The sequence below is a fragment of the Perognathus longimembris genome, chromosome 16 (assembly GCF_023159225.1).
Source record: "Perognathus longimembris pacificus isolate PPM17 chromosome 16, ASM2315922v1, whole genome shotgun sequence".
Lineage (NCBI taxonomy): Eukaryota > Metazoa > Chordata > Mammalia > Rodentia > Heteromyidae > Perognathus > Perognathus longimembris.
The window spans coordinates 25,723,008-25,737,112 of NC_063176.1; the positions used below are offsets into that span (position 1 = coordinate 25,723,008).

At 36.7% G+C, this 14,105-nt stretch overlaps 1 protein-coding gene across 8 annotated transcripts in view; it reads right to left on the bottom strand.

The window, feature by feature from the left end:
* Fryl (FRY like transcription coactivator) overlaps nt 1-14,105 on the bottom strand; it is a 166,340-nt gene that overhangs the window by 110,461 nt on the left and 41,774 nt on the right. For all 8 annotated transcript variants that reach the window (XR_007213545.1, XM_048364235.1, XM_048364232.1 and 5 more), the window contains exons 3-5: nt 5,492-5,545; nt 3,040-3,179; nt 2,087-2,183 (exon numbers count right to left, since the gene is read on the bottom strand). Coding sequence is in view for 7 of the 8 variants with exons in the window: in XM_048364235.1 (XP_048220192.1) it covers nt 2,087-2,183; nt 3,040-3,179; nt 5,492-5,545 (291 nt within the window). In the remaining variant the exon portion in view is untranslated. The remainder of the gene's footprint in view (nt 1-2,086; nt 2,184-3,039; nt 3,180-5,491; nt 5,546-14,105) is intronic.

The window sequence follows — 14,105 nt, forward strand, 5'->3', positions numbered from 1 at the left end:
AGGAACAATATGGCAAATGAAGAAAAGACAAAGACTCCTACCAGAGCCACTATATTTCTATCTCACACTACTACCAGAGCCACTATATTTCTGTACCACACAACCCATGAATCAGAAATCATTGTGAAAAATGAGCCAACTAAAGAAAGCTTATAGATTCTGAAGTTTTCCTTCAGCAAGGATTGTGGAAGAAGATAAGGAAAAGTGAAATTGAGAAGGAAGACCATAGAAGGAGGAGGAGAAAGAACAGAAAGCAGAAGGATGAAGAGAAGCCAAACAGCTCCACAGGTTTCCCATGAGTTGAAGCTCTGAAGCGAGTACAATAATAGGCGATTTTTTTGATGAGAAGGGACTTACTGCTAGGAGAATGTCATCAGTAAAGGAGAAAAGGCATTGTGGAGTTAGATCATAAAGCAGTCAAATATCTGGGTAGAGAGTATACAATTAGACTGAAAGAAAAAACCCTATTCTAACAAGAAATGTATCCAATGCCTAACGTATGAAACTGTAACCTCTATGTACATCAGTTTTATAATAAAAACTTAAAAAATAAAAAAAAATTAAAAAATAAAGAAAAAAAACCCTATTCTATTTAAGTGAAGACATCTAAAAAACTCCAATAACCTACATGTAACACTCAACAAATGCTACAGAGCAACAAAAGAGTAATAAGCAAGTCCGTTCATGGTACATTCTAATCCCAGCTCCTCCTATTCTATTTATTATAGCTTTAGGGTCTTCGCATCCCAACTAAACTTACAGATACAGCTTGTTAACATAAATCCTGAAGAAAATTTGTTCCTTATAACTCCTGAGAAATCTTGTAAAAGCCACAGATTAAGGTAATTTTACCTTGAATGTTTATCTCTCTTACATATTTGTAATTTTTTGCAGAGTTCAAAGTATAAAATAACCATTATTTCACATATATTAAAAAAGAACAAACTATCAATGATTACAATTCAAAACATATGTAAAAACAGACTACCAATTACTTTTTATGTTTTACATTTGCTATTTATCATATTTATCATATACCCACTCTGTATAACAAAACCAAAATTATCTATCTAAATGTCATATATGAAATATAACTTCTTTAGGCTTTTTTTCTAAACCACATAATGTCCATGACTAGAAATTAAAAAACATATTTGAATGATATAGAACTTTTTAAAGACTGTGAACTTAAAAAAAAAGCTTTCAAAATCAATAAAAGTATTTGTACACTAGTACTAAAGTTGCATAGTAAAAATTCTAAGATGATATTGAAATATATATATATATGGGGGGGCGGGGTGCGCGCGAGCACGCCAGTCCTGGGCCTTGAACTCAGTCAGGGCCAGAGCACTGTCCCTGGTTTCTTTCTGCTCAATGCTAGCACTCTGCCACTTGAACCACAGTGCCACTTCTGGCCATTTTCTATATATGTGGTGCTGAGGAATCGAACCCAGGGCTTCATGTATGTGAGGCAAGCACTCTTGCCACTAGGCCATATTCCCAGCGCCTGAGTGATATATTTTAATCTTCACTATCCATTTCATTCAGATCTAAGTTCCTGAGTTGAAAGCCTGCAACAATGCCAGTGCACAGTAGGCATTCTAGTGCTCATGAATGAATGCATGTAACTCATCATCTGTCTGAAAACTATTTGCACTTGACAATTAAGTCTCACCTTTATTAAATCATCTCATTCCTCAGCTAACTGCATAATTATTACATGTTGAAATGCAGCCTGTAGGCTTAGGAAGAGAAATGAAACAGAAGTAAAGAGGGTCAGAAGTAGCTAAATGACAGGCTGACTGTAGTTAAAGCTAAAAACCCGTATTTAACCTGATGTCCATTCAGTTGCATCTTGCTAACAAAACTTCATATCTCAAATGGCATATGAAGGAAGAAAGAATAAGGAAAACAGACAGGTACAGGCAAGCAGGCAAGCCCCAGGAAACTGAAAGAAGCGTAATTAAATTCAAGGTGCTTAGTTTATGTTGGTCATAATTGGAGAGGTTAGATCCTAAATGAAGAAACAGAAATATGGAGACAGGGAGCAAAGGACTAAGAAACAGACTGCAGATAGAGCACTTACCTGCTTTAGAACTTCAACTAAAACTAAACAAAAAATGAAATCGACTGCTAAGTCACGTCTTTCCAGAAGGTAATCTCTTTCTCGTTGCTGTTCATCTCTGAAACAAAACCCCCAAATTAGTATTGCATTACAACTAAGTTTTAGGACTGCTGGCTGGTAGTTCATGCTACTTAACTGTGCTCCTGCTTGCTTGCTACAGGATAGGGAGTCGTAGGGGTTTTTAAGTGACTGAAGTAATGTATACAACATATTCTTTCATTTTAGACACTGATTATTTACACATACGCTTCTCTATTATATCTATAAGAAATCAAACCTAATCTAACAGAATTATTAGAAAGAAGAAAACTATTTAAAATTCCTTCAGAAAAGGTAGCATTGATCCATCTTAAAATTAAGAATAGAAACTAGAGTTCTAACTTTTTTGAGGTGAAAATAGAGTATGAACTAATAAACCTAAATTGAAAAGTCACAAACGGCATCTATGAAAGTCAATGATGCTGAATTATGGGCAACTGCCTGAATATTATAGCTGTTACATGCCATCCAAGATAGAAAAGACAAGCTCTAGGATGTGAGGCCAAGAGAGTGTCTAGGTATTTTATTCTTACTGTATATCACAATTGTTTCCTTCATTAGCCATGTGAATAGGCTCTTAATTTTCCCTATGACTGTTAAAGCTCCTATGACTGAACTACCTGAATAGCACTGTATAGGTCAATTTTCACATTGCTACAAGGGGATGGGCATTGCAGGGCTCCATCTAGTTTAATTGGTACTTCTTGATTTATGATTTAAGTATGAATTTTCCTTCCCTACTTACTACCACCTTCACAACAAAAAGCTCTATGCTTACAAACCAAGGAACAAGAACTTTGAACAGATAACATTATTACTTCCTTCACCAGAGATGTTTAGAGTTTAGGTAAAACAGTGGGAAAAAAGCCACTTACCCCTTAGACTTTGTGCTAGATCGAGGCCTGTACTCATAAGACTCATCTTCAGCTCCATTTTGTCGTCTGTACCAGTCGAACAAGGTGCGGAGTAAGGAAGGGAGACAGTGCTCTGCTACTGAGCTCATAGAGCTTATCAACTAAAACACAAGATACACCAGAAACTAAAATGTAGCATCAAACGTAGCAGAATAACTCCACTAGCTATCATTTGGAAATGAATAAGCATAGCAACTCAAATGTAACTGCTTGAAAATTAAAATAAGACCTAGGTTAGCCACCCAATCGAATAGAGAAAGTTTCAACTACTAATAACTTTTTCCAAAACCAGTTTATCTCCATGGCTTTCAAACATTTTTTTTTTGCCTTTATACGCCACTCACATGTTGTACAGCCATGTCCAGCACCACCAATCATGCACATGGGTACTTATGGCAGAACTCTTAGGAATAACTTGAATAAATAATATCTACTTCATGTCTCACCAGCTTCTCTATGCATATGTGAACAAAAGATTGTCATTATCTGCCTGAAGTAGCTACCGTTCAAGGGCTGATGACTGTTCTTATCTTGAAGATTCCAACAGAAAACTCTCTCTTCATAAGTATTTCTGAATCTAACCCAATGTACATACAAACATCATCATTTAACATTTAACATCATCATTACATTTTCAAATATGATCCATGAATCTCCGTTGACTTATTTGAAAAATTAATGCAGGTTGTACAAATATTTAAGGCTCTGTAAGTTCTATGACCTTAGGAAGTCTATTAATGAAGATAAATCATTATCTCTAGAAATCGAACATTTTAATTCCCTAACATTTCATATTCTACATAATTTCCAAATAACTTCATCCAAGAAAATAGTTAAAGAATGAAGTAACTTATTTGATTATAAAGACTTTCTTCTGTTTGGTTATGTATACCTTCCTTTACTCTTTCATTCATTATGTTACCATAATTTATACAGTTTCTAATGCAAGGAATTAGCTCTATTTAACTGTTTTAAATTTGTATTTTATTAAAATAAACAGAAATACACAAAGGAAATCCCTTTTAACACCTAAAAGAGGACAACAAAATATTTGCTACTAAAAATATTTACCAAAACAATTTACCTCACACAAAGAAAAGTATAAGACATGATCATACATAGTTTTTGATAGTTAATATAGGAAAACAGAAAAAAAAGTGTAATATTTAATCTGATTTTGAATCATGATTCTTCATTGATTAATGAAGTGTATTCAACATGTGAAATCTAAGATTTGAGAAGCATTGTGTAAAGTGTTCTGATTATGAAAAAGAACTAACTAGTCCACCTGTTTCTGATTCCTTTGGAGACTGGGGTCTGCTTGCACCGGGAGAGCTGCAGTAAACACAGGAGTTGTACTGTCATACACCACTTGGTGGCTCTGATATGGCAAAACTTGAGGGTGGGGAGTCTCCAGGAACATAGTATTTAAATCCAATTAATCCTAACTATTCTTTTTAATCCAGTGGGCTAGTCTAATCTCAGCATGGACTTCTTTTTCTTTTTTTATTATTTAAGTATATTTATTTTTTGTTTATGTAGTAACAAGGAATCAAACATAGGGCCTCATGTATGCTAGGCATACATTCTACCACCAAGCCACATTCCCAGCCCAGACTTCTTTTTCTTAGATATATTTTGAGTAATGTGGCCAGGAATACTAGGTGACAACAGAAAACTAATCTAGGTTATTGATTATTCCAAATAGTCAACATATAACAAAATAATTACGATAAAACAGTTTTTGAACCCACATAAAAACTCAGTAGGAGAAAAATACTGATGTTAGGGGAAGGGTTACATGAGTTTCTCTATATTTAGAAGTCTTCTGAGAGAATTTTCAAAGGCATATTATTAAAAAGATTAATGTGAAAAGTAAAAGTTCTAAAATGGTAAGTGAATTAAAATCACTTAAGTTTATAACTTTTTCTATTACCTGCTTAAAAAGAAGCAACAACTAGCTGGAACCTGGTGGCTCACACTATAATCCTAGCTATTCAGGAGGATGATATCTGATTGTGGTTGAGATTGTGGTTGAAAGCCAGCCCAAGCAAGAAAGTACATGAGACTCTGATCTCCAATTAATCACAGGGGGGGAGGGGGAAGCCAGAGTGGAACTTAGCTCAAGTGTTAGAGTGCTAGACTTAAGCAAAAGGAGTTTAGGGACAGTGCCCAGGCCCTGAGTTGAAACCCTAAGACTGTTAATAAATAAAAATCAACTACTAATTCCAAAAGAATCGACTGTGTAAGGATACACAGGATCATGAAACAAAACAAATTTCTTAATGTGAGATATTTTGACCAGACCATTAGATGACATAATTTCTTTCCAGGAAAATAAAATGTATCCCTGTATCTCCCTGTGCAAAAAAAAAAAAAAAAAAAGAAGAAGAAGAAGAAGAAAATGCTGTACCTGGTCAAACTGAAGGTCTTCACCCCTCTGAAGAGATCTGGACAGCAACTTCTCCTACAATTTAAAAAAAAAAAGCATAAATAAGAAATACTAGAAATATTCCAAATAAAAAAGCAGTTTAGATTTAGGAATTGGTTGTGCTTTTGTTCCATTTGTAATTAGGTTGTTTTAGAGAAATATAAACGTCCACCTTGCTGAATCACCGTACTAGGATTTGAACTTCCCACACAGGTTCTCACAGCCATATCCGAACAAGAATGACTATGGCACAAGATCAAGTTCAACAGTTAAGACTAATTACAAGTTAGAAGTTCAACAAAGGTCCTGTTTAGATTGAAGTTCAAAAGTCAGCAGTATGTTTTTGTTATTCAGGTCATTCATTTGCCTGGTGTGTAGAGTACAGCAGCCTCCCATGATGATATGAGCTAGGCTCACGGCAGCCAGATGGCTTTGATTTGGCAGATGGCTTTACCATTATCAGGTGAGTGATCTTCGGCTAAAATCTGAACTCTCTGTGCTTTAGTTTCTCATCTGAAAAAACAAGCTAGCAATATGCTAACTTTAGGTAAGATGAAAAAAATGGGGGTGGGGTGGGGAGTAGTCCATTTGTCTCTATGTACTGTAACAGCTCAAAAATGAAGACTATCATTTTCTAAAATTTACTAAAAACTAGTTAGACTGCCTGGAACTATCACTTTAGGAAAGCAGCTTATTTAATCAAAAATTTCCCTCATGTATGATTTAGATGTCGGCCTGCTGCCAAGTCAATTATTATTTATAATTTCCTTGTTCATCAGTAGCACTACAGGCAAAGCAACCTATACATTTTATGCAGAAACTCTCAACAATTTTTAAAGTCTTAAAGGGTACTATGAACTCAGCCTGTCATGTACAAAGCAATTACTCTATACTGTAGATAAGCCATGTACAACTGATTTTGTCTTTGTGTTGTTGTTGTTGTTGTACTGGGCACCAACCTAGAGCTTTGTATGTGCACTAGGCAAGCACTCTACGAGGCCAACCTGAACATAAAAGTGAAACCCTACTGCCAAAATATCTAAAGAGGAAAAGGACTGGAGGTATTGCTGTGATAGAGTACCTTGTAAGCACAAGGCTCTGATAGTTCAATCATCAGTACCTCCAGAAAAAGAAAATTTAGAATTCTGAGATTACAATATAAATACTTAGCTAGCTGTAACTGAAGGGGGGGGGGGCTGTCGTTTTCTTATATCAGTACTAGGGATTGAACTCAGTGACTCATACTCTTGCTTGGCTTTATACTCATGCCTGACACTCTATTACTTCAGCCCCATACTTCCACTTCTGACTTTGTGCTGGTAAACTAGAAATGACAGTCTCTTGGATTTTTTTCTTTCCAGGCTGGCTTCAAACCATATATGACTTATACATTTTAATTATTAACTTGACTGGATAAAGAGATATCCAGAGAATTGGTAAAGTATTACTTCTGGGTATGGTGGTAAGAGTTTCCAAAAGAGATGGACATTAGAATCAGCACTGAGGAATGGTCACCCTTTTCAAGTGGATAGGAGCCATCCAATCAGCTGAGGGAAAACTCAATTTGCATACTCATGATGCCTCCCTATTCAATAGAGTTCAAATTTCCTTCTCTCATTATGACTAAACTTTACCTAAATAAAATCACATGTATATTTTGCTACAAAAATTATATATAACTTTCCCATCTGTCTGAGATTCAAGTTTCTAACTTAAATGGGGCGAGGCAAACTTGGAAACCTAGGCACTTTCATTTGCTAACAGGGAAAGTGTGGGGCTTGTCTAGATCACAGGAGCCTTCACAGGCTGAGCACACTTCAGCTGTTATCTGTCCATAAAGCCAAATCATACACCACTCACATGTGGCATGATGAATATTCTGTACAATCAATACAGGTGCCAAATTAATTAGATCTAAAATTTAAGTAAAACAATGAGTAATATTCTTAGGACATCCAGTAGAATACTGTTCCCCAAAGCATCTGATACTTTAAAAAAAAAATTCTGAGCTTTTAAAGATACATTAAAGAAAACTTGTATCTAAGATGGGGGCCAGGGATGTGCTAGCCAGTCTTCTCCCAACTTCTCTGATCCTCATTTCACTGTGAATATTAAAATTTAAGATCATTAATACCTAAATAGAAAAGTTGTAATAAAGAACTATAACCTTTTCAGAAATTCACTGTTGACTTATACTTATTATTTTTTATTTTTCAACAATCCCATACTTCCTCAAAGATTTCTAAGATTTATTATCTTTACTGGGCTTTTCCTGAAGCAGGAAGAGGAGCTGTTTTTTTTTTTTTTTCATAGTGAGATTGTGTGAGTGAGTGTGTGTGTGTGCACGCATGTGTGTGCACATGCACACCTATCCTGAGACTTGAACTCAGGGCCTAGACACAGTCCCTGAGAAATTTGACTTGAACCATAGCTCTACTTCTAGCATTTTTAGTAGTTAACTGGAGGTAAAAGTCTCGTGAATTTTCATGCTTGGGTTGGCTTCAAACTGTGATCGTCAGACGTCAGCCACCTGAATAGAAAGGATTTCAGGCATGAGCCAACAGTACCAGGCTTTTACTTTGAATGAATGCTCACACTTACTATCAATAAAAAAAGCATGTACTAAATGTATTGCATTAAGCATAAATCACTAATGAGACCTTTGTTAACCTCTCAGCTTCATTCTAGTGTGGCTCAGGCTGTCCTAATTATTGCTTAAACAGGTACACCACACTCCCCCCTTATTTATGAGGCATCCTCTCAAGACCTCAAGTGCATGGCTAAACCACAGACAGCTCCAAACCCCCAAAATACTTTCTTTGTAACATGTAAGTCACAATAATAGCAAAATAGTACAATTACCACAATATACTATAAAGAAAGTTAATGTTCAAATAAATTCTGGAATTTTCTACTTTTAATATGTTTGGATCATGGCTGACCTACAGTAACTAAAACCATGGAAAAGAGGGAAAACTGTACTGATTTGCAGGACACATAATTTTTTAAATGTTGATGGTCTATGTAACTTAGCATTAAAAGTAAGACACATCACCATCTACAATGATACAGCCATGATCCAAACATATTGTGGTAATTGTACTATTTTGCTATTATTGTGACCATATAAGACTTATATAAATAAATAACATAGTGGCATTTTTCTCACAGAACCAAAATGAAGTACAAAAGTACCAATAGAAGCTGGAGAAAGATAAATACATGTTATTTTCATTTATTGAAATAATATATAAGACTGCTAGAAAGACTAAGACAAATTTATATAGGATGATTTATATAACCTTTAGTAGAACTATTTCTAATTTTCATATAGTTATTACTTTCATTATAATGTAAAAATAAATAATTCTAATGTATACAATCCTTCATATTCTAATTTACTTCTATACTTGTGTACATACATACTATCAATAGATAAAAGGAAGCAGGAGGATTTACTCAAAAGATTTTCAACAGCATGTAAAACAATGATACTGAAATATGAAAGTAAGTTGAAATGAAAGATGGCAGGCTGAACACACATAATCAACATTTTTCCCACTAAGATAATGGTAATATAACTTTTATAATAACAAAATCAAAAGGTCAAAGAGAAAGAGAAGGTAAAAAGTAAGCAAGAACCTAATTAACTTGCTGGGTGCCAGTGGCTCACGCCTGTAATCCTAGATAATCAGGAGGCTGAGATCTGAGGGCCATGGTTGGAAGCCAGTCTGCACAGAAACGTCTCTGTGAGACTTTCATCTCCAATTAACCACTCAAAAACCAGAAGGGATGTTGTGGCTCAAGTGGTAGAACACTAGCCTTGAGCACAAAGAGGCTCAGGGACAGTGCTCAGGCCCTGAGGTCAAGCCCCACAACCAACAAAAAAATATAAATAAATAAAAATAAAGACAAAACTCATCTCACTAAATAATGGCTCCTAAGTAGGTAAAAGAAAACATAAGCTCGGGAATATGGCCTAGTGGTAGAGTGCTTGCCTTGTATACATGAAGCCCTGGGTTCGATTCCTCAGTACCACATATGTATAGAAAAAGCCAGAAGTGGTAGAGTGCTAGCGTTGAGCAAAAAGAAGCCAGGGACAGTGTTCAGGCCTTGAGTTCAAGCCCCAAGACTGGCAAAAAAAAGGGGGGGGGGAGGAGGAAGTGAAGGAGGAGGCGGAGGAGGAAGAGGAGGAAGAAGAAAACACAGAAGTCTGTAAATATCCTTGGAAATCGCTTGTGTACTGAGTGTTCATCAGGGAAGGGACCATTCTATGCTCTTGAGACACAGCCAGTAACAATCTGTAAACAACCTCTGAACTCTTGGAGCAGACAGCTTAATAAGACAGCAAGGGACTTCAAACTATGTTAGACAGACAGTAGGACAGGAGGGTGGAGCGGGGACTGAGATTTCAGGAAAAGAGAGACAGACAGGAAAGCTGCAGGAAAATGACATTTGAGCATAACCACTGAGGCGTAAGCTTGCCATACCGAGTAAAGGAAAGATAGCCCAATGGATGCTTTGCAAATCCCAGAAGGCTCAGGAATTGAGAAGTTAGGTCTCTGTAAGGAAAGGGATAGTGAAGATAAAAATAAAGGTGGTTGAAAGATTGTTGTAAAAAATTATTTAAGAGAGATTCAGACTCTCCCATTCTTTTTATCCATCTGCAGAGCAAGCTGACAATCTCTTCATCTTACAGAGGTATTACCTTCTTAATGAAAGGCAAGATAGGTTCCAACTGGGAGATAACAATAATTGAAGATGAGGAAAGAAAAATTTATATACTACAATCTCTAGTTTTCTTCTGCCTCTAGCCTCTGATTATGTTTGCTAGCAGCCAATGCCTAATCTCTCCCACTCTCGGTAGTACAAGAACCATCTCAGGGTACTTGGACTAACTAGAGAAGAAAAAAAAAAAAAAGAGCTGAAGTTGCTGGTCTGATTAGACACTGAAAACCACATCAAAAAATCTCTTCCAACCAAGTGTCAGTGGCTGACACCTATAATCCTAGCTGCTGGGGAAGCTGATATCTGAGAATCATGGTTTGATCTCAGTATGGTATGGACAGGTAAGCCCATGAGACTCTCAACTCCATTAGCACCTCCAAAAGCCAAAAATGGAGCTGTGTCTCTGGTGAGAGTGCCCCAATCTTGAACAAAAAAAGCTAAGGAGCAGCACTCAAACCGTGAGTTCAAGCCCCACTACACACACACACACACACACACACACACACACACACACACACACACACACACACACACACACACACACACACACACACGCAGAAGACAAAAACTAATGAGAAAATTCTGGCAAATGGATCACACAAGAAAAAAGAAATTCATTTCTTTGAAAATGTATATGTACTTAATACTCTCAAAAGGGCGGGGGGCTGCAGTGTTGTTTTTTTTTAATACTGAGGCCTAAACAGGTTACTTAAGATCTAGATGATCGGGTGATTGGTTAAAGCCGTTTTTTTTTTTTTTTTTTTTTTTTTTTTTGCTTTATTTTCTAGTGCTTGGCTATCTACAAGATTAATAGGCGAGCAAGGCTTTACCTGGACCATTGCCTAAGATCGATCCACCTCCTTTTAGGAAGAACTTAAAGTGTTGAATTGCATAGTTTCCAAACTGCAATTTCAATCAATGATTGCCCTTCCTCAATCTTCCTTCTAAGATGAAGCTGTGCTAAATATCAAGCTCAGCTAATCTTCAGTTTCCTTTGGCCTCCTTAACCTCCTTTTATTATGGTTTCTAATAAGGGAATTAAAAAGCCAATTCTCTCATTTGGGTGGTAGACTAATTTCTTTCAGCAAAAGGCACTTACATTTGTGCTTCTAAGTGTTTCTGTAACCCATTGTCTTGTTGGAACATGAGCCCAACTTCCTTGTACCTGACAAGCTTTGGGGGCTGTTGATTTTAAAGTGACTCTGCAAGATTGCCATTTGAGAACTCAAGAGAACTCTTTGGATGGCTGCTTATCATTTCCAAAGCATGATAAGCTGAATAAATTTCAAAATAAGTAAAATCATGATGGAGGCCTATAAACCTGTAAGATAAACACTGTCACAACAGTAGATTAAATGCATCTTCATTATCTAGATGCTATAGATTTCCAATCTACCCAGACCTGCATATAAATGAAGACAAAGCTGATAGAGCTCTGACTTAGATAAGAAGGAACTGCATGGGGCTGGGGATATAGCCTAGTGGCAAGAGTGCCTGCCTCGGATACACGAGGCCCTAGGTTCGATTCCCCAGCACCACATATACAGAAAACGGCCAGAAGCGGCGCTGTGGCTCAAGTGGCAGAGTGCTAGCCTTGAGCGGGAAGAAGCCAGGGACAGTGCTCAGGCCCTGAGTCCAAGGCCCAGGACTGGCCAAAAAAAAAAAAAAAAAAAAAAAAAGAAGGAACTGCTGTGTTTATGGGTGAGCATCTGTAAAATTTGACCAGGATTTGGGAATTTTCCTGCCGTATCTGAAAGGATAAGCAGAAATGCCTCTTCTCTCCAAGAGTGATGACAGAATAGAAACATCGATGTACACTGGACCCACACCACTACTACCTATCATTTTAGAATCTTATCTTAACAGACAGCTCCAAAATTATTCATTAGATGAATAAGTAAAATATTGTAACATCAAACTATTCAAAAGGAACTGAGAAGTCTGGTGGAAAAATGACATGATGCCACAGCAGTGGCTTTAAGGCTCAATTCAATTTAAAATACAAATCTTCAGCCTTCCCCTATCCTAAAAGTATCTACAGCATGGGCAGCGAGTGCTGCAGATACTGCAGAGAGGAGACACCTGGTCCCTGGCATCAAGTAACAGATTATGACTATCAGATTATAACAGTCAGAATCTGTATGTACATTCAGGTATGTACCATGTACAATTACTATGTGGTCATTATAGGTACATAATACACATTATTATGGTAAAAATAAATGTTTAGATTAGAATAGGACCACTATGAAATGTTTAGAAGAATTAAGCAAAGTTGTGAGGGGAAAAAAAGGAGGCGTTAAAAGCATTTTCAGGGCTGGGGATATAGCCTAGTGGCAAGAGTGCCTGCCTCGGACACAGGAGGACCTAGGTTCGATTCCCCAGCACCACATATACAGAAAACGGCCAGAAGTGGCGCTGTGGCTCAAGTGGCAGAGTGCTAGCCTTGAGCGGGAAGAAGCCAGGGACAGTGCTCAGGCCCTGAGTCCAAGGCCCAGGACTGGCCAAAAAAATAAATAAATAAATAAATAAAGCATTTTCAGTTGCAAGAAACACACATATGCACTCACACATGCACATACATGCAAAAAGTATTTTTTAAGTATCACGACAAATTAGGATAAGAGACCCAGAAGACATTATATGAACTAAAACAAGGCTAAGACCATGAAATACCTATCAAGAACTTGAATTTACTCCTATAATAATGAGTAAGAGGTTTGAAGTAGAAAGAGGTAACAATATTTGTGCTGTACATTAAGTAAAGACCAGTGAGCAAAAGGAAATGGAAAGGTAATAGGCCACTGTGGCTTGTGGCTGGTTAGAAGCATCTGCACTGCCCTCGTATGATATGGCCTGAGCCTCAGCCTGAACTAAACATTGATGTGAAGGAAAAAGGAGAAAGACTTTAAAAAATATTAACTACCATTTTATCAGCTCAATCAAATTAGGTAATCTCATCTACATTTTCTCTTCATGCTTTCAAATTCTTTACATTTCAAAATTAAAAGTTCTTTAAGACAATGTAATATTTGGAAACTAAGACCAAACTGCAGTGTTTTCAAAATGTGTTGTGCACAAGCTAAAAACCATTGAAGCTATAATTTCCTACTTTTCTGTATTTTCAAACAGCATAACATAGGTTAATGTTTATTTTTAAAATTGTTTTCCTTTTTAGTGTATGCTATTTAGGTAGGTGACTGGAACAATATATCACATACTTAAAGAGACTATTAAAAAAGGAAATCAAAGTTTTGTGCATTAAGTGCATTTATTATTGAATGCTTATCATTTGGTCGTGTCTTTTTGGTTTTATAGTTTGTTTGTTTGTTTTGGTGCTAGTACAGGGACTTAAAAAGTCAGGGCCTCATGCTTGTCCTCCCTTGGATTTTTTGTGTAAAACTGGTACTCTACAACTTGAGCCACACCTCTACATTTGACTTTTTGCTGGTTGACTAGAGGTAAGAGTCTCAATAATTTGTCTGCCTAAGCTGGCTTTGGACCACAATCCTCAGATCTCAGCTTCCTGAGTAATAACTAGTATTATTAGGTGTGAATCACTGGCACCCAACATTATAATTAATATTTCTAAAACAGAACTTTATGTTATGCACATGCTGTAAATATATTGGTGTAAAAATCAGCAATGTATAATACAACATATAATGATATGTGCATAGTTTTGAAACATACATTAGGTCAATGATTTAGCTATCTATCTTAAAGAAATACAATTTTATAGATGCTTTCCTTGGTATAATTAATACCTTAATGATCAAGAAGAAGCTTACCGGGCTGGGGATATAGCCTAGTGGCAAGAGTGCCTGCCTCGGATACACGAGGCCCTAGGTTCGATTCCCCAGCACCA